General features: G+C 58.2%; 2 protein-coding genes across 5 annotated transcripts; both read right to left on the bottom strand.

Moving 5' to 3' along the window:
- Window positions 1–130: 130 nt before the first annotated feature.
- MRPL24 (mitochondrial ribosomal protein L24) lies at window positions 131–5,229 on the bottom strand. Of its 4 annotated transcripts, none has more exons than XM_055138181.1 (6): window positions 5,086–5,229; window positions 1,246–1,488; window positions 1,069–1,164; window positions 824–927; window positions 431–561; window positions 131–340 (listed from the first exon to the last, which is right to left on the bottom strand). In XM_055138181.1, exons 2-6 carry the CDS (start codon window positions 1,426–1,428, stop codon window positions 204–206), a joined length of 651 nt encoding a protein of 216 aa, XP_054994156.1. In that variant the 5' UTR covers window positions 1,429–1,488; window positions 5,086–5,229; the 3' UTR covers window positions 131–203. The 4 variants fall into 4 exon arrangements, with proteins under 4 accessions (XP_054994156.1, XP_054994155.1, XP_054994154.1 ...); XM_055138180.1 differs by having other exon boundaries at window positions 5,011–5,136; XM_055138179.1 differs by lacking the exon at window positions 5,086–5,229 and adding an exon at window positions 4,901–5,056.
- A 1,239-nt stretch (window positions 5,230–6,468) lies between these two features.
- On the bottom strand, window positions 6,469–17,123 carry HDGF (heparin binding growth factor). Its single transcript, XM_055140513.1, has 6 exons — window positions 16,744–17,123; window positions 9,235–9,311; window positions 8,982–9,120; window positions 8,235–8,420; window positions 7,903–8,141; window positions 6,469–7,785 (listed from the first exon to the last, which is right to left on the bottom strand). The coding sequence occupies exons 1-6, from the start codon at window positions 16,828–16,830 to the stop codon at window positions 7,779–7,781; spliced, it is 735 nt and encodes a 244-aa protein (XP_054996488.1). The 5' UTR covers window positions 16,831–17,123; the 3' UTR covers window positions 6,469–7,778.
- Between the last annotated feature and the right edge of the window lie 575 nt (window positions 17,124–17,698).

Raw genomic sequence — 17,698 nt, 5'->3', positions numbered from 1 at the left:
TAGGGCACTTGCCTGTGGCTGACTCAGGTTCAACCTCAGGGTCAGTAAGGTTGTTTGAACACTACCAGGAGTGATTCCTGAGCACCTTGGGTGTGGCCCCAGGAGAAGAATACAAGCAGAAGACAGCAACTGTAGAGAAAGATGTCTGACTCTTTATTGACGTCTGCAGGAGAGGAGGCTGCAAAGATGCTCTTCCCCCAGGCTCAATACCAGTAGACTTTCCCGTGTCTCCGGGTCTCCTGGATGCCCATGGCCTCCATCACTTCTTCCTCCAATGTCTTTAGACTGGGCACGTAAGTCCTTTCTAGGGCATCTTCTACCGAGGTGTCTTTGGGGCCATCTGTTGAACCAGAGAAGTGTGGGAATCTGCCTTGACATCCCTCGTGCACAGTCCTCCCCTCAGCCCACTTCACGTCCTTCACCAGCTCACCAATCCATGTTTCAGGAATGATGCCGTCACTTCTTGGAAACTCAGGTTTGGGGATAATCCTGCCTGATCTGGCAGAGACGCGGACCCGCTCGCCTGCCTCGGTGAACTTCCACTGCACCTCGGTGGGTTTCCTAGTGGACAGAAGTGAACCAGGCCGGGGACTGTGTCACCCTGCCGCCACTCCCCAAATTCAAACTCAGTGCCCCAGTTCTTGGCTCTTCTTTTTGGGATTCCCTAAAGCCATGTCTGTAAGCTGCACTACCTGATTGTTCTAGAGTATCCAACCCAATCCCCCTTCATTGGCTAAAAGTCAATCCCTGCATAGACTCAGATGGGGGTTGGCCGGGGTGGGGGGGGGGCATGACCCTTAACACCCAGAGACCCTGTGCTTGCCTGTCCACTGGATCCACAAGTTTGACCTGGCGATGGAGCAAGGGTGCTTCACTCGGTACCATGATTCCTCGCGTGCCGGGGGCTTTGCCAACGTAGCGGTAGTGCTGTCCAAAAGGGGAGGGAATGCTGACCGCAGCTCAGATGAAATGCAGGTTCTGTGGCATCAATCCTTGCTCTGCTCTCACTGGCAGCCGGTGGCTGGGACAGCCCCCCAGCAGCCACATATGTCCCCCACCTCCACTCACCGTGTTAAGCCCCTCCACAACCACCCAGTTGCGCTGCCGGATGACCTGAACCACTTTGCCTTGCTTTCCCGCGTCCTTGCCTTCCAGAATCTCCACCTAAGGTGCAAGATGAGGCGGTCAGGGAGGGAAACCCTGACCCAGGAGCCCCCTACCTTGCCACCTGTCGGAGTGTCTCACCCTGTCCCCACAGAACAGATGCCAGTCTTCATCAGAGATGGGTTCCACAGCCACTCGGCGCCGCCTGGTCCCTGGAGGGTTCCTCCTCTTGTCAGCCAGGGAGCCTGGGCGGCTCATCCCATAGCGGTAGTTGGGGGGCAGAGTGACCTTGGCCGCCAAGGCCAGCAGTGCAGAGAGACGCATGGCTGAAGTTAAGGAGAACACGCTAGGCCCAGGAAAGGCCCAAAATCTTCCTAGTGAGCCCTGAGGGAAATGGGACAGAAACAAGGAAGCTCTTTTTGGTGGTGGGGCTCAGGAGGACCTATGTGGTGCTGGGGATCTCACAGGTTGGTCATGTGCGAGGCAGGGTCCCTAAGCCTTACCTTAAGCTTTATTCTATCCACTCCTAACAATATTATTTTAAAAGGATTCAGTGGTATGAGGTCTTTTCAGCAAGTGCACAAATGCTTTTAGAAATTTTGTTTTGGGGCCATACCCAGTGATGCTCAGAGATCACTCCTGGTGTGGCTCAGGGGACTGCATGTTGATGCCAAGGATCTCACCTGGGTCAGCTGCATGCAAGACCAGCCCCACCCGCTGTCCTGTCTCTCCACGCCCTAGAAAGTTTTTCTGAGGTTGGGGAGTTGGTACAGCAGTAGATCCTTGCATGTCTGAGGCCATATTCTTTGTACTATCACTCCGACTCTAAAAGATTATCTTTAAAATAAGAAAATAGGAGCTTTTTTCCTTAATAGTACCCGGAGTGCCAGGAGTAAGCCTTGGGCATGGGTGGAGCTGGCACAAAAACAATAAATAAGAGAAAATAGGGACCTGTATTTTTGATTCCCCGGCATCTTGTATGTCCCCAGAGAATCATCTGAATTAATTTCTGAGTGCAGAGCCAGGACAAAATCCTGAGCATGGCCAGGTATGGTCCCAAAACCAAAAATAAATAAAATGAGAAAATAGGAGCTAGCAAAAAAAAAAAAAACATGGAGAGAAGTTTTATGACTTGTCCATGGTCATAAAGCCCCTCTCTGGGAAACTTGGCATTCAAATTCATTTACCCTGGACTTCAAAGTCCAAAGAGTCAACTGAGGCCAGTGACACTGTTAAGAAGCTTAGCGTACAGTATGCTTTATTCAGTAGCTATTAAATATATGCACGAAGAGCAGAAAGGAAGAAAAAAGGCAATGTAACTAGGGCCAGAGATCGTAAAGGGGGTAGCTTGCCTTGCATGCAGGGGACCCCTATTGGATCCCTGGTAACTCATATGGTCCCCTGAGCACCATGGGGGCAGCCCAAAGCTTCCCAAAAATAAATAAAAAAAGGCAATACAACAAAAAGGACAATAACAAAATATAAGGTCAAAGGTGGGTTATTTATAAAATATGGTGGGACTGGAGAGTTAAACCCTGATCACTGCTGAATGTGGTTCAAAAACCAAAAAACAAAAGTAGCTGGAGAGATAGTATTGCCTTGCACGAGCCCAGTGATATGGTTTGACTCTCAGCGTCCTGAACACCACCAGGAGCAATTCCTGAGTGCAGAGCCAGGCGTTAACCTCTGAGCATTGTTAGATATGGCCTCCCAAAAACCAAAATGTAAAATGGGCAGGTAGTGGAGAATAAAATGAACTATAACATCTCTACTCTTGCAAGCCAGCCTTCACCAAGTTTCACTGCTAAGGTTCTTTCCAAGGCAAAAAGACCCAGAGGGGCTGGAGAGATAGCACAGCGGGTAGGGCGTTTGCCTTGCACGCGGCCGACCCGGGTTCAAATCCCAGCATCCCATATGGTCCCCTGAGCACGGCCAGGAGTAATTCCTGAGTGCAGAGCCAGGAGTAACCCCTGTGCATCGCCAGGTGTGACCCAAAAAAAAAAAAGAAAAAAAAAAAAAAGACCCAGAGCCAGACTCTAGGATTACTGGGCCCTAAATTTCCCTCTTCTCTTTTTTTTTTTTTTTTTTTTTTCTTTTTTGGGTCACACCCAGCGATGCACAGGGGTCACTCCTGGCTCGTGCACTCAGGAATTACTCCTGGCGGTGCTCGGGGGACCATATGGGATGCTGGGATTCGAACCCGGGTCGGCCGCGTGCAAGGCAAACGCCCTACCCGCTGTGCTATCACTCCAGCCCCAATTTCCCTCTTCTTAAGTACCCTTAATCTACCAACTTTGGGTGATAAAGCAAAATCAATGGGGTGGTGAGGGAAATGGCAAAAATAAGCACTTTGGTTCCTTGAGCACTTGCTGTCCTCCCACTGTATGCTATGTGTTATCCTGTGTCACCTCACATAACCCTGAGGATGAGTGTTGGAGACAGAACTTCATTTGATAGCTGAAAATGAAGTCCTAACATTATTTTGTTTTCTGGGGGAGCCAAACCCAACAGTGCTCCGGGATTATTTCTGGCTCTGTACTCCTGGTGGGACACCTGGATCAGCAGCATGCAAGGCAAGCACTTGAACCCTTGTGCTATCTCACAGGTCCTGAAACCCTAACTTGAAGGTACAAAAGTTTAAGAGAAGGAATAAAAAGTCTGGGTTCTAGTCTCAGCTCCACCATCTCCAGCTTCACAATTTAACTCTGAGCTTCTGTTTTCTTATCCCTCAAATCTTATAGGGTTCTTGGTGTCATTTTAATTACTATTTATTATGTTAACAAAACCAGTCCAGAATGTAGATATCCTTCTGAGTATTAAGATAGATGTATTAAAAATACATCTATTCCGCAGCTGACCTGGGTTTGATTCCTAGCACCTCATGTGGTTCCCTGAGCCCCACCAGAAGTGATCCCTGGGTGCAGAGCCAGTAGTATGGCCTGAGCACCAACGGGGGTGGCCCCAGTACAAAAAAACTATTTTATTTTTATTATTATTATTTTAAAAACTTTTAAAATCATTTTTAAAAGTATGTATATTCCTACAAGCTTCCTACCTACGGAAAGAAAACAAGAAAACGTTTTTGGGAAGAGAACATATTTCTTCCCATATTGTTCCTTTCCAAAACTTTAAAATTACTTTAAATATAAAAAAGATAAGGGGCTGGAGCGATAGCACAGCGGGTAGGGCGTTTGCCTTGCACGCGGCCGACCCAGGTTCGATTCCCAGCATCCTACATGATCTCCCCCCAAGCAACGCCAGGAGTGATTCCTGAGTGCACTGCCGGGTGTGACCCAAAAAGGGGTAAAAAAAAAAAAGGCCCCTGAAATTATTTTCAACTGGTGGTGGTTGAATCGAGTGCTTCATAGGCCTTACTACGTGACAAATCGAATGGATTGGGGGGGACACTTTTGCCTTTCTTTGAGCCAAGCCCGGTTGCTGCTCTGTGGCGCCTACACGGTGCTAGGAACTGAAGCCCCATCCCAGTGCTGTCAGGGAGACGCACAGGTTCTTATGAGATGCAGGAATCGGAGCCTGCCTGCTGCAAACGGGGTGAGGGGTGGGGAGGCTAGCGACAACGTAAGACCCAAGACTCAAGCGAGCCTGCCGCAAGAAAGTCCTTTAACCGCTGCCCCTCCGGGTCGGAAGCTCGGGCATGAGAGCCCCGAGCCCAGGCTCCGGGCGCTTCTCCCGCTCCCTGGCCCTCCCGGAACAGGGCTTCCGCGGCGTTCTCCGGGGACCGGGGCAAAGCTCCCAAGGTCGCCCCGCGGCCCCGGCGCCCGCAGCACGCACCCACCGGCTCCCAGTGACGACGCAGGACAAGCCCAGCGGAGTCGCGCGCGTCGGCTGGGATAAAGGCCGACAGGGCCGGCGTGAAGACCCGAGGCCACGCGAGTCGAGCCTCACCTCCGCGGCCCGCCCGCCGCCTCCACAGCCCGGCCCGCTCGCCGCCTACCACAGCCCGGCCCGCCCCCCACTCGCCTGCTGGGAAATGTGGTCCAGGCGCAGAGCGGAAGCTCCACCACGCGGCAGCCTCTCCGCCGCGGCCGGAAGTCGAGTCTCCGGAAATGCAGGAAGCGTGAGAACGCCGCGAGGCAAGTCGGGAGTTGAAGGCGTAGTCGAAGTTGCGCCTGCTCAACGTGCAGGCCTCTGGGAGTTGTAGTTCCAGGACAAGGTGGCTCCATTTTCTGGGTGATTGTCTTGTTAGCCTCACTTTCCAGGCAACCACCTTCCAGCCTGCTGCCTGTCCGAGGGGGTCAGAGCTGATTAAGAGATTACCTCATGCCTTCTATAGAGCCGGTGGCACGTGGAACCGCTCAATGCGGCCACCGAATGTCAGATCCAGAAGGAATCTAACAGGTATTCCTCTCTCCTAGTCTGTACTGTAAGGAACCCATCCCTGGCCCTCACTGCCAGTTAAATGCGGGCCCTAGATTTACCCCTTTGGGTCAAAATTGTTCCTACAACCAGCCCATGCCCATGGCCAGGGTGGCATGGCTTATCCTGGCACCATCTCACACCTACTTGTGCAAACCTTTTTTTTAAAAAATCTTCCCTGGGGGCCAGAGCATAGTACAGCATAGGGTAGTGTTTGCCTTGCAGGTGGCTAACCTAAGTTTTATGATCCGTGGCATCCCATATGGTCCCCAGAGCACCACCAGGATAATTCCTGAGTGCAGAGCCAGGAGTAACCCCTGAACATGGACGGGTGTGACCCAAAAAGCCAAAAAAGATAAAAATAATAAAGCTCCCATGTGCTATGGGGGAGTATGTGTTAAAAGTGGTTGAGCTGGAGGCAGTACAGGAAGGCAGAGTGCTTGCTTTGCACAGTCTACCCAGGTCAATCTCCAGCATCCCATGAGTCCAAACCTAGCAGGAGTGACCCCTGACTGCAGAGCCAGGCTTAAGCCCCAGCATCACAGGGTGTGGGCCCAAAACAAATAAAAATGTGGCTGAGCAGTGGAATGGTGACTTCTTCAGTTGGATGGCTTTTGGAGCTTGTTTTGGTCACACTTTTAGGCCACACAGTGCAGTACTCAGGGGCTAATCCTGGCTGTATTCAGGTGTCCTTCAGGTACTAGGACAGGCACCAAGAAACCCCACATGCAAAGCCTGTAGTTGAGCCCACTCTTGGCTGCAGCTTGAGAGTGCAAGAGGCTGGCAACCCACACTACAGAGAGCTTGATTTTGTTTGGGGGCTACTCAGCATGGTGCTCTGGGGGGCTACTCCAGACTCAGTGTCAAGGGTCCATTCAATGTCAAGACTCAAACCAGAGCCTCCTACATGTAAAATGTGCTCCAGCCCCAAGATGCTGATTTTAAAAAGTTATTTCAATATTCCTCCCCCAATAATCAGTCAGTATCCAATGTAGTAATCAACAGGTTTTTATTTCCCTAGAACTGAAATCGTCTACAGTTTTCAGAGCTACACTTCCAAAGCTACAGTCAGCAATTTTTCATCAGAGCCCAAGGGGAGGGAACAGGGGTGAGACGAGATGAAGGGCGTGGGAACCGCCGAAAGTGGGGGAGGGTTTGCGTTATTTCCCCTGTCCTCTCAGTGTGTGACAACCACATTGATGACAAAGCTGAGGGGATCAGGTGGGGTGTGTGAACGGGAAATGTCACTGAGAGCAACACAAAAGCCCCCACTACAAAAGGAAAAGCCATCAAGCCCCAAGGAGAAGGGGAGCCTCCAAGTGCACCCCAGGAATGGGGCAAGAGTGAGGGAAAAAGAACGTCATGGGAGGACACCAGGAGTGGGGGGGGAGTTCTTTTTTTTTTTCTTTTGTAGTTTTCTTTTATTAAAAACATTTCCTAAAAAATGTGTTTTTTTCCGTTATGTCTGGGTGATGTGGGACTGTAGGCTGGCCTTGAGTACTGTGAGGGAGGGGAAACAGGGGGGGCCAGGGGTCTCCCCAAGCAAGGTGCCCCCCTCTGGCCTGAGATTTAGAGGAGGGCAGATGCTTTCTCCACACTCCCCACCCAAGGTGGGTGCAGCCAAGTGTCCTGACCAGGGTCCAAAGCTCAAGCAATTTGGAAGCCCCCGGAACCTTTTGATAATCAATTACAATTCCCAGAAGTTCTGGGGCCCACAAAAAGGAGAATGGATATTGCCAATCATCAATCAGCAGGGAGCCACCCAGCCCCCCCCAAGCCGTCCCATTTCCCCTGAATCCAGACAGCAGGGCCAAGTGGTACAGGGGGACTGGACAGGACTCCAGACATCACCCTGCCCAGTGTGAGAAATACCCCTCTCCCATTACCCCTCCCTCTCAACTTGGGACCCCCGCCAACTGAGAGGTTCTGAATACTTGGGGGAAAGGGCAAGGGGTGCCCCAGCCCAGAGGCAGAACCACTGGTACCAGGAAAACCCTGGTAGATGGCTCTGGAGGGAAGGGACAAAAGGCCTCCTGTCACCCCCTGGAGCAGAAGACATGGCTTGGACCCAGACAGAGCACAGAGGTGTGGGGACACAGAGGTGGGGCCCAGGTGGCCTGCCCCTTCCTGAAAACAATCTCCAGGGGCTGGGCTTGGAGCAGGGAGAGTGAGTGGAGGAGGGAAGTGAGTTGGGGTGGGCGGAAGGGATTCCCAGTTTGCAGGCCATGGCCAGTTTCCCCAGTAGCACCCAGACAGCAGCAGGAACGGGGCGGGGGCTCCTCTTGAAACATTGGTGGCTACAGGCTGCAGGGGAGGGGTGGAGGGGAGAAGGGTTAATAGGCGGCCCTAGTCTGGCCGAGCCCCCCACCCCCCACCCCCGGCAGGCCCTCCTCCTCTCCGCCGTGGCTGGCCTCCGCTCACCTCTCATGATCTCTCATGCCAGGGGCCTCGGCCTCTTCCTTGGTCGTTGCTCCCCCCTCCTCCTCGTCGTCCTCCTCGTCGTCCTCATCCTCCTGAGAGGGGCCCCGGCCAGAGCCAGGCTCGGTGGCAGCTGTGCTGTTCTTCTCTGGCTCGGAGGGGACTGGCCTCTCCACCTCCACCGCGCCCACCTCCTTCTCCCCTTCTGGCTCTGCTGCCTCCTTGGGACGTTTGGGGGAGTCCTAGGTGGTAGCAGGCAGGGACTGAGCTGAGGCCCCCTCAGAGCACACCCCCATGTCGCCCAGGCCTCCCCCGGGAGGGCAGGCGTCACTCACCTCCAGCAGGTCCCCTGCTCTCCGCTTCAGTGCCCCCTTCTCATTCTTCTCCTTGGTGGGCTCATCGATGACCAGCTTTCCCTCCTCGTCACTGCTGCCCTCCGCGTTGCCCTTCTTGTCGCCATCCCCCTCCAGGGCCTCGGGCTCGGGCTCGGGCTCCGCCACCAGGCGCTTTTTCTGGGAGGACTGTGGTGGAGAGGTGCGGCTGAGTGGCACCCGCGGAGGGCTCCCCTCGGCCCACCCCCCCGCAGCCGCTCGCTCCTTCCTTCACCCTCCTGCCCCCACCCCCACCCATGCCCAGACTCAGGAGACCCACCTCTGTCGGGTTAGCCCCCGGGGAAACCCACTGGCCGGGCAGGCAGGGCTCTGTGCAGGACGGGGGAGGGCTGGAGCAGGAGGCAAAACCTCGGGTCAACTTCTCCCAGGGGGAGCTGGGACCCTGTCCCCGCCCGCCGCCCCCCCTCCCCGCCCCGTCCTGCCCAGCGCACAAGCACTTCCCCCGGGAGCCTCTGTGGGAAGGAGTCAAGGCCCGCCCTCGCCTCCCGCAGCCCAAGCTGCTCCCCACTTACCGCCGCCATCCTGCTCCGCACACCCCCATCACCCCATCGTCCACCTGCCCCCCCAGCGCCTCCTCTGACCAATGCGGGCCTGGCACAGCCCATCCCAAAAGAGGAGCTACGTGGGGCAGGGCTCGTGGAGCCCGGGGCACCCGCTTCCAGGGCTCTCTGGGGGCAGCTGGCAGCTCACCTGGTAGCCGGAAGCCTTGACCGTCGGGTTGTTCTCGATCTCCCACAGCCCCTCGCTGAACCCTTTCCTCTTGTTGGGCTTGCCGAACTTCTCCTTGGACTCCTCGTACGGGAAGAGGTCTTTGGGGCCCAGGAACGCCCTGGCCAAGAGATGGGAGGCCCTTGCTCTCCACCAGCCCTTGCGACAGCCCCCCACCTGGCTCTCCCTGCCACCGTGCTCCCCCCGCCCGGCCCCAGCCAGGCTTCTCACTCACGTTTCGTGGGTCCCAAAGAAGAAGACTTGGTACTTGTTAGCCGTTGACTTCACTGCGGCCTCCGGCATCTCATCAATCTAAGTGTGAAAGAGGGACAGGAGCTCCCTCAGTCTGAGGCGTGCAGCCCCCCAGGCTAGAGGCCCCGTGGGTGGGGCACTCACCCCAAGTCAGACCTCAGGCTGCTGCAAACCCTGGCGCCTGCCTTCCTCCCCCACACACCCTGCCCAGATGCTGGCACGAAGCGGGGGGACACACACTCTCTCTTTGGTCCCCCATTCCCTTTCTTGTGTCGCTCTGTATCTGTGACACAGGAGAAGACAGACTTGGCCATAGCTAGGCGGACACTCGGGCCTGCCAGGCCCTCCTCTCCCGGCACAGCACATACATAGGTTCTTAAACTGTGGTGCACGGGGCCAAAGCAACAGTACACGTGGGTAGAGAGCCTTGCACACGGCTGACCTGGGTTCAAACCCCAGAGTCCCTTGAGCTCCAGCAGGAGTCATCTCTGAGCCCAGAGGCAGGAATAAGCCCTGAGCACAGCTGGGTGTGGCCCCAAAAGCAAACACTAAAGTTAGATCATGGTGCTCACTGTGGGCAGGGGACCGTTTGGGGGGCTGTGGTGGTCAGAGACTGCCTGTGCGGCCCTGCCGGCCTGGATGTGCATATGGGGTACAGGGAATTCAAATGAGCTCCTGTGCTAGTCCTCCCAGCCTCTCTACTCGCCTTAACCAACACAGCCACCTCACCATATCAACAGTAAGCCTCTCCCAGCACAGAGCCAGGAGGAGCCCCCAGGCACTGCTGGGTGTGGCCCCAAACAAAAATAAGCATGTATGCATCAACAATCTACTCCACAGAGGACAATCTACACCACCGCGGGCTGGAGAGAGGACAGAGGGAAGAAGCTACTGAAGGAGCATCAGCCCCCTGCAAGGCATGTGTCACCGAAACCCAGAGGCAGCACACACTGGGTGTGACCCCCTTATCAAAAACCAGTATGAGTTGGGGCACAGATAGATAGTACAACAGGCAAGGTGCTTTCCTTGCACGTGGGTAAGATGGGGTTTGAGGCGTGATGTAGAACACCAGAACACCGCCAGGAGTAATTCCTGAGTGCAGAGCCAAAAGTAACCCGGGGGCATGTCAGTGTGTTGCCTAAAAGAACCAAATAAATAAACAGCAACAAAACAAACAGTATTGCCCTAAGTACTTTATCCTCTTGCTTAAAAGTTCTCAAAACACCGAAAATTGGGCTGGAGGTACAGTGTTTGCCTTGCACGCAGCCCCTTGAACGCGGCTGACCCCGAGGCTCAATTCCCAGCATCCCATATGGTCCCCTGAGCACTGCCAGGAGTAATTCCTGAGTGCAAAACCAGGAGTAACCCCTGTGCGTTGCTGGATGTGACCCAAAAAGCAAAGCAAAACAAACAAACAAAAACCACAAAAAATATTCCCCACCCTGCAATGCTCAGGGATTACTCCTTGCTTTGTGCTCAGGAATTACAACTCTGCTCTGGGGAACCATATGGGATAGGGAGATCAAACCTGGGTAAACTGTGCAAGGCAAAAGCCCTACCCACTGTACTACTGCTCTGGCCCCCAGGGGTAAGAGACATTTAGATAATGTATAACATCATTCCCAGACCATACAATACAGCAGCTGAAGAAAAACAGGAGCATCGGGGCTGGAGCGATAGCACATGGGTAGGGTATTTGCCTTGCACACGGTTGACCCAGGTTTGATTCCCAGCATCCCATATGGTCCCCTGAGCACCGCCAGGGGTAATTCCTGAGTGCAAAGCCAGGAGTAACCCCTGTGCATCGCCAGGTGTGACCCAAAGAAAAAGAAAAAAAAGAAAAAAGAAAAACAGGAGCAGACCACATGATTTTTGTGGGGGTGGGGTGGGGGAAGGGGTTGGGCCATAGCCAGCTGCTCACTTGCAGGCTGGAGGGAACTTATGCGGGCCTGGGGGTTGATCCCAGGTTGGCCGTGTGCAAGGCAGGCGCTTCACTGGGCATTCCCCAGTCCCTTTTCCAGTCCCTATCTCTCCCACGTGATGTTAAGGATGCACCCCAACACTTCCATCACATCCACATGCCTTTGTATGAGTCACTGATCCTCTTTCTGGCCTCATTTTCCTCATCTGTAAAGTGGAGAGAACCAGAGGCTTCAAGCCCGGGTTTTAAGAATCAAATGGCTGCTATATTCTCCTCTCCCAGAACTGGTCCTTCTGCTCAGGCTCAGCTCCGTCACTCCACTAATTAATAACGCCAACTCCCTCCCCCACCATCTTCCAGCCCACCTGCCTGTCACTTCCTCCAGAAAGCGTCTCCATCTCTCCCAACCTGCTAGCCTCCCGTGAAGCTCCAGCCCCCAGTCCTCAGTGGCCCACTGCTTTCATGATTCCAGTTTTACAGCTGCTCATGTTAGCACTAGGCAAAGGCTCTGTAGCTGACAGGGGCCGCTGTCACCTGCCCACAGGCAGAGACCGGGTCTGTGGGCCGGATCTGCAGTGCAGGCCAGAGCACCCGAGGGGCAGGTCAGGCTGGGGCAGAGTAACCTGCTTGCTGGCTTTGGTGGAGGCGGAGGGGGCAAAACCAAGGGGCTGCTTTATTCCACAAGCCCCTCCCCAAGGCTGCTGCGGAACTCTAGGAGAGTCCCCTGGCAGGGCCAAACCTCATTCAACTTGACAGATGAGGACACAGAAGTTCAGAGAAGTGAGGCCACCCCAAATGACAAGGCAAATCCGTGCTGGCAGGGTTACAGGCCCCATCTCCTGACTCTGGATGATCCTTTATGCCAGTTGTGCGTGTGCATGTGTGTGTGTGTGTGTGTGTGTGTGTCCTGCTGGGCTCCTGACTGGATGATCCTTTATGCCAGTTGTGTGTGTGTGTGTGTGTGTGTGTGTGTGTCCTGCTGGGCTCCTGACTGGATGATCCTTTATGCCAGTTCGTGTGTGTGTGTCTGGGGGGGGAGGGGGTAGCACCAGTTGGGGTGTGTGTGTGTGTGTGTTGTGTGTGTGTGTGTCTCTGGGGGGGGGTAGCACCAGTTGGGGGTGGGGGTGTGAGGCCTGCTGGGGTGGGGTAGTGCAGGGGTGTGAGGTCAGGGAAATGAGACGCAGTGGCCTGGGCAGGCCCTGGAGGCTGCGGGCAGGCCGGGCTGGGGGAAGGGTGGCAATGGCGGAGGGGGAACTACAACTCCCGGCAGCCCTTGCAGCAGCCCCGGTGGCCAGGCTTCCCGCCGGACAGAGGCCAGGTGGCCATGTTGACTGGGGCCCCAGACGCAGATAGACAGGCCAGGGCAGTGATTACCCTGTGGGGACGGGGACTGAGGGCCTGGCTGGGAGTCGGGTGCACCAAAACCGCGAGACACACCCAGCGGAGGGCGGGGTTCGGGGGGGCCCCCTGGCCCAGAGGCATCATGCCCCACCAGACAGTCCTCAGGCTCCGGGCCACCTCACCCGGTGCCCAGTGGCCTCTGGGGACAGAGGTCCAACCCCTCCCCCAGCAAGATCCAGCACCAACTGGGTCCTCCCCGAAAGTTGGGGTGTGAGAGCAAGGGGTGGGAAAGGCACGCGGTCCCCCCCCAACAGGATCTCCATCGTCATGGCAACCCAACCCCGCCCCCGGGGCCACTCAGCAACCAGGAATGTGACCACCCCTCCCCCCAGGCGCTTGCTCGCAGCTCGCTCAGATTGGGGAGGAGGGGACAGTCACACACACCCCACCCCCAAGCCAGGAGTTGGCACCTGGGGCCCGGCAGGGCCTGAAACCACACCGAGGGCTGGAAGGGCCTGGGCCGGGGTGGGGGGAGGAGCCAGTGGCGCCAGGACACCTGGGTCCGGTTACCAGCCCCAGGGGGAGGCAAAAAACAAAATGAGTCTCTGGGGCTTAGGGATCTCGGGAGACAGGCAGGGACAATAATAGCCAAGCCCTTCCCTAGGTCTCTTCTCCCAGGATTTCGAAGCGCTGGGAACAGCGGGTGGGGTGGGGATCAAAGGGGCCCCAGCGGGCAGCGTGGCGCTGGGCATCCGCAGTGCCTGCACCTGAGCACAGAAGAGCTGCAGAAAACGCAGGATGACTGGGGTGGGGGTGGGGGGTGGAGAGGTGGGGCGGCTGTGGCACAGACACCCTGGTCCCCACGAGGGACCAGAGGATGGGTAGGGGGAGGGGCCAGCCCCAGGAGCCGCTAAGTTCTCCCCAGAATCAAAGCCAGCTAGAAGAGAGGGAGCTGAAAGATGTGACAGAGGGACCCAGGAGGCCGCCAGCTGCCCAGCCTCCCGGTGGGTGAGAAACAAAGGCTGGATGGGAATTAAAAATAGACAGAGCGAGCCACACCAGATATGCCTGAGCGACTCCCAGCCAAGCACAGGGTGGGCGGCCGGCAGAGGGGCACCTCCCACCCTCACCTTGAGTGTGTGCCCCCACGGGAGAAGGGCAGATGAGGGGTACTCTCTCCACTGAATGGGCTTCTAGCCCCTCGCCCCCAGAAGGCAGATGTCGGGCCCTCCTGTCGTCCTGGCTTCAGGGGCAGTGTCTCCCTGGGATTTGGAAGCGAAGGGTAGTCCTTCCTCCAGGGAGTGGACAGGAGGTCTCAGGGGAAGCCTGCACCCCCAGTACAGATATTTGCCTCCCAGGCGGTGTCTTTATATCCAGGCTGTGACTCAGAACAAGTGAGTCAAGGCTAAGTGGGGCAGGGTGAGGCCAGCTGAGTGCTGGGGACCCCATGCACCCCTCTACCCGTCCATGGAGGGGACCCCATGCACCCCTCTCACTCTCAGCCTCTCCCAGGAACCCATGCAAGTTACACATCTCCCAGACACATGCACTTCCACCTGGAGCCCGGGTCCTCTCAGGGCCCACGGACAGGGAACTTCCTTCCCCTCTTCCCGAGACTCAAATCTAAACCAGGGTCAGCATGGGGGTGGCTGCCAGAGCTCAGGGAGGCAGCAGGGCCCAACCTCTCAGCCAGCCTGGGCTCTGCCTGGCACATGTAGGCTCAGGCCCGACCTGACCCAGGAACCGGAATATCTGGGACAGGAGACAGTTGGGGCTTGAAAAGTGTGGCGAGAGGGAGAGACAGGAGAGAAGGGGAGGGGCCGAGGGAGGAAAGATGGGTGAGGCCCTGGGAAGCTCAGGTTTTCTGGGACCATGAAACAGGAAGTGGAGAAAGAAGGAAGAAACCTGGGGGGGTGGGGGGAATCCCTGATTCTTGGAGATTAATAATCGTGAAATACTTGGAGATCCCCCAAGAAGTCAGGCCGCAGGAAGAGGGACAGAAGGTTAAGATGGAGTCACCCCATCCTTGCATACCACGTGGTCTGAGGGCCAGGCAGTCTCCGGGAGGCAGGTCTGAGGAAGGCCAGGCCCAGTGGCCTGTTAGACCAGGCAGCTGCCCGCCCCCGCCCCACCGGGCCACTCAAGCTCAGCATCCAGGCACAGGGGACACATCTGTCTGTTTTTTGGCCTTGGAGAGGGCGGTATCTAGAAGACAGCAGCATTGGGGGTGACCCCTCCCGCCGTCAACAGGCCATGGGCAGGCCAAGGGAGGGACCCTATCGTTTGGGGGGATCTGGCAGGAACCCCATCCCCCAACCCTAACTTTATCTAACAGGCCCATGCATCCACAGAGCAAAAGACAAGGTCTCTGTCACCCCCACCCAGAGGCCCTGGCAAGAGAAGAAGCGAACAGTGGCCCCAGGTCCTGTTCACCCCAACTCCAAAGGCCCTGGGGAAACAAGAGGTGCTTCCTCTCAGGGGCCACTAGGAGCCCTTCTGCCCCCTCCCCCAGCCCGTGCCCTTTTCCCTCTTCCCTGGCCGAGATGCCGTTCCCTGCAGCCCACACTCCTGCAGTGCCCCCTCCCCAGGGTCTGGCTCTGGTGCTGGACTTCGTCCCCTCCCAGGAGGTAGGAGGGAGACCTGGGTTCAGTTCTTGTCCTGCCCACCAGGGCCGTGGCATCTGGTTCAAGAAGCCAGTTGGATCAAAGGTGCAGGCTAAAGTACATGGGCCTCACCTCGCCACACACGTGCTCCCCCAGCCCACCCACCACACACGTGCCCCGATACCTCCTCCCTGCCCCTCCCTCTCGGGCGGCAGCCGCCTCATGCTGACCCCAAAGGCAAGCCCACTTATCTACACTTCACCCCCACTCCAAAGGCCAGGCTTCTAGAAGTCTGAGAGAGCTGCCCGGGAGTGCAAGGCATATGGGTCTGGGAACATTCCTCAGGAGCGGGCAAGGGAGGAAGGGGCACTTGGGTGTTTTCCAGAGCGGCCCCAAAGTTGGCCCGTAACTCAGCCCAGCAGCCAGGGGCCTGGGGCATGCTCGACGGGCCAGGCAGGGTGTTAGGTCAGACGAAGAGACTGCTGAGAAGAGCCACAGCCCTGCGCTTGGCCTCCCCACCCAGAAGTCCCCTCCCGCCTTGCTGTCCCCATTCCCTCCAAAGCTGCTCACCCTCGATGGGACCGCCCCCGCTGCCCCTAATAACCTAGGGCCTCTCTCCACCACCTCCACGCAGGCCCCGGGAAGCCGCCAATCACCCTTCCTCCCTCCCGGGCTGCCTCGGTCCTCGCGGGAAACGTGCAGAGCACATCAGACTGGTCCTGGGGGCCCCACCCTCCCACCTGGCCAGGTGCAGGGAAAGGGGGGATTGCACGCAGGCGGGCTGAGCCGACCACATGGCACAGGGGCCGGTTCTGGCGGGAGAGGCTGGCGGGTGGGGGGAGGGTGAGGAAGGAAAACTCGGGCTCCGCAAGCCTACAACTGATCCGCCTGCCCGAACCGAGCACGGGTCCCCCGCGTCTTCAGCCCCAATTTCAAGTGGCAGCATATGGAGGATTCCTAGGGGGGAGTTGGGGGGAAGGGGGCGGGAGAGCAAAGGGCCCTGGAGGATCATTCCGGAGCCAGGTAGATGCCACTCCCGCCGTCCCAACCCTTCCTTGACCCTCCCAACTTCAGATGCCCCGAGCCCCGAAGTTTTCTGGAGACTCCGGCTCCGCTTCCATCTCTCCCCTTCCTGGACGGGATAAGCATTTAATCCGGGAGGAAGAATTGAAAGTGGCAGCAAAGATCGGGGAATAATTCCGAGGTCTCTAAGAGGGTGGGGGGTGAGTGGGCGGAACCACACGCCCGGCCCAGACCCCCGCAGCGCGCGCGGGGCCCCCGGGACCGAGGGGGCTGGGGAGGGGGGGCGGACCTGAGCACGCGGAGCCCCGAGCCGGCAGTGACCGGCGCCCCGGGTTCCCCACGCCGCGCACACGCCTCTCGGCGCCGCCGCCGCGCTCGCGGGGGCTCCGCCGACCCCCCAGCCAGCCCCTGCCCCTCGCCCCCCACCATTATATAAGCGGCGGGTGGGCGCGAAGGCGCTCGGCGAGAGAGGCGCGGACCCGGCGGCCCGCCCCGCCGCCCCCACCCCACCCCTTCCGCGCGGGGCGCTCGTGCCTTCCCGCGTGTTATGCAACTCCGAGACCCAAGGGGAGGTCGGGGGGCGGCGGGCCTCCGCGCAGCTTACCCGGGCCGGCCAGTGCGGGTAGCCCTTCATCTTGGCGAACACCAGGTCCCCGCATTTGTACTCCTTCTGCCGGTTGGACCGCGACATGGCGGGACTCCGGGCGCCCCGGGCTCCGCGCCGGGCCGGCAAGCGCGAGCCCAAGTTTGCGCGTGCGGCGGTGGCGGCGCTGCCGCTCCGCTCCGGCCCGCGCGCGGCCCCCGCCTCGATGGCGGCCCCCGGCCCGAGCTCCGGCGCGGCCACGGCGTCTCGGGCCGCGCGCGCCGCACGGACGGGGCGGCCGACGATCCGGGACGAGGCGGTGGCGCGGTGGGTGCGCGCTCGTGCGCTTGTTTGTGTTTGAAATTCAATTGCTCCCTCCTCGGCGCGAGGCCTCTTCCTCCACCCCCCGCCCGGTCCCCACTCCTCCTCCTCCTCCCGGATCCCTCCTCCCTTCCCCACTCCTCCTCCTCCTCCTCCCCCTGAGCGCTCCCTCCCGCGGCGGTTTGATGCGCGCAGCTGCTTGACGCCCCGCGCCTGCCACTGCCCGACGCCCAACCTGGAGCCGCCTGGCGGCGCGCGGACACCCAGGCCTGGGGAGCCGAGCGCCGAGCGCGCCGAGCAGGCTTTGTGTGCCCGCGGTCGGTGGGTGCCCGCCCGCCCGCCCGCCCGGGAGGAGTTGGCGCCCGGCTGGACGGAGCGGCCTGGCGCCCCTCCCCCGGCCCTCCTGGGACGCTCAGGGCCCCGGCGCGGTCCGCTGTCACGTCCACGCACAGTGTCCCCCTGCCCTCTTCCTCATCCCCAGACGCTCGTGTAGGCTGGGCACGGGGCGAGGGTCGCTCGGCGCCGCTGCCCGCAGAGGTTCCCCCACCCCGACACCCCCCTGCCCCCGGACCTCGACCAGCAGGCCGTAGGGTGAGCCCCTCCCCGCCCCCCAGCCGGGATTTGCGTCGTTGCGAGAGCTTTAGTTGAGGAAGGG

This window comes from Sorex araneus, chromosome 5 (genome assembly GCF_027595985.1).
Source record: "Sorex araneus isolate mSorAra2 chromosome 5, mSorAra2.pri, whole genome shotgun sequence".
NCBI classification, from domain to species: domain Eukaryota; kingdom Metazoa; phylum Chordata; class Mammalia; order Eulipotyphla; family Soricidae; genus Sorex; species Sorex araneus.
The sequence above is the reverse complement of the archived record's forward strand: the minus strand, read 5'-3'. Positions and strand labels throughout refer to the sequence as shown.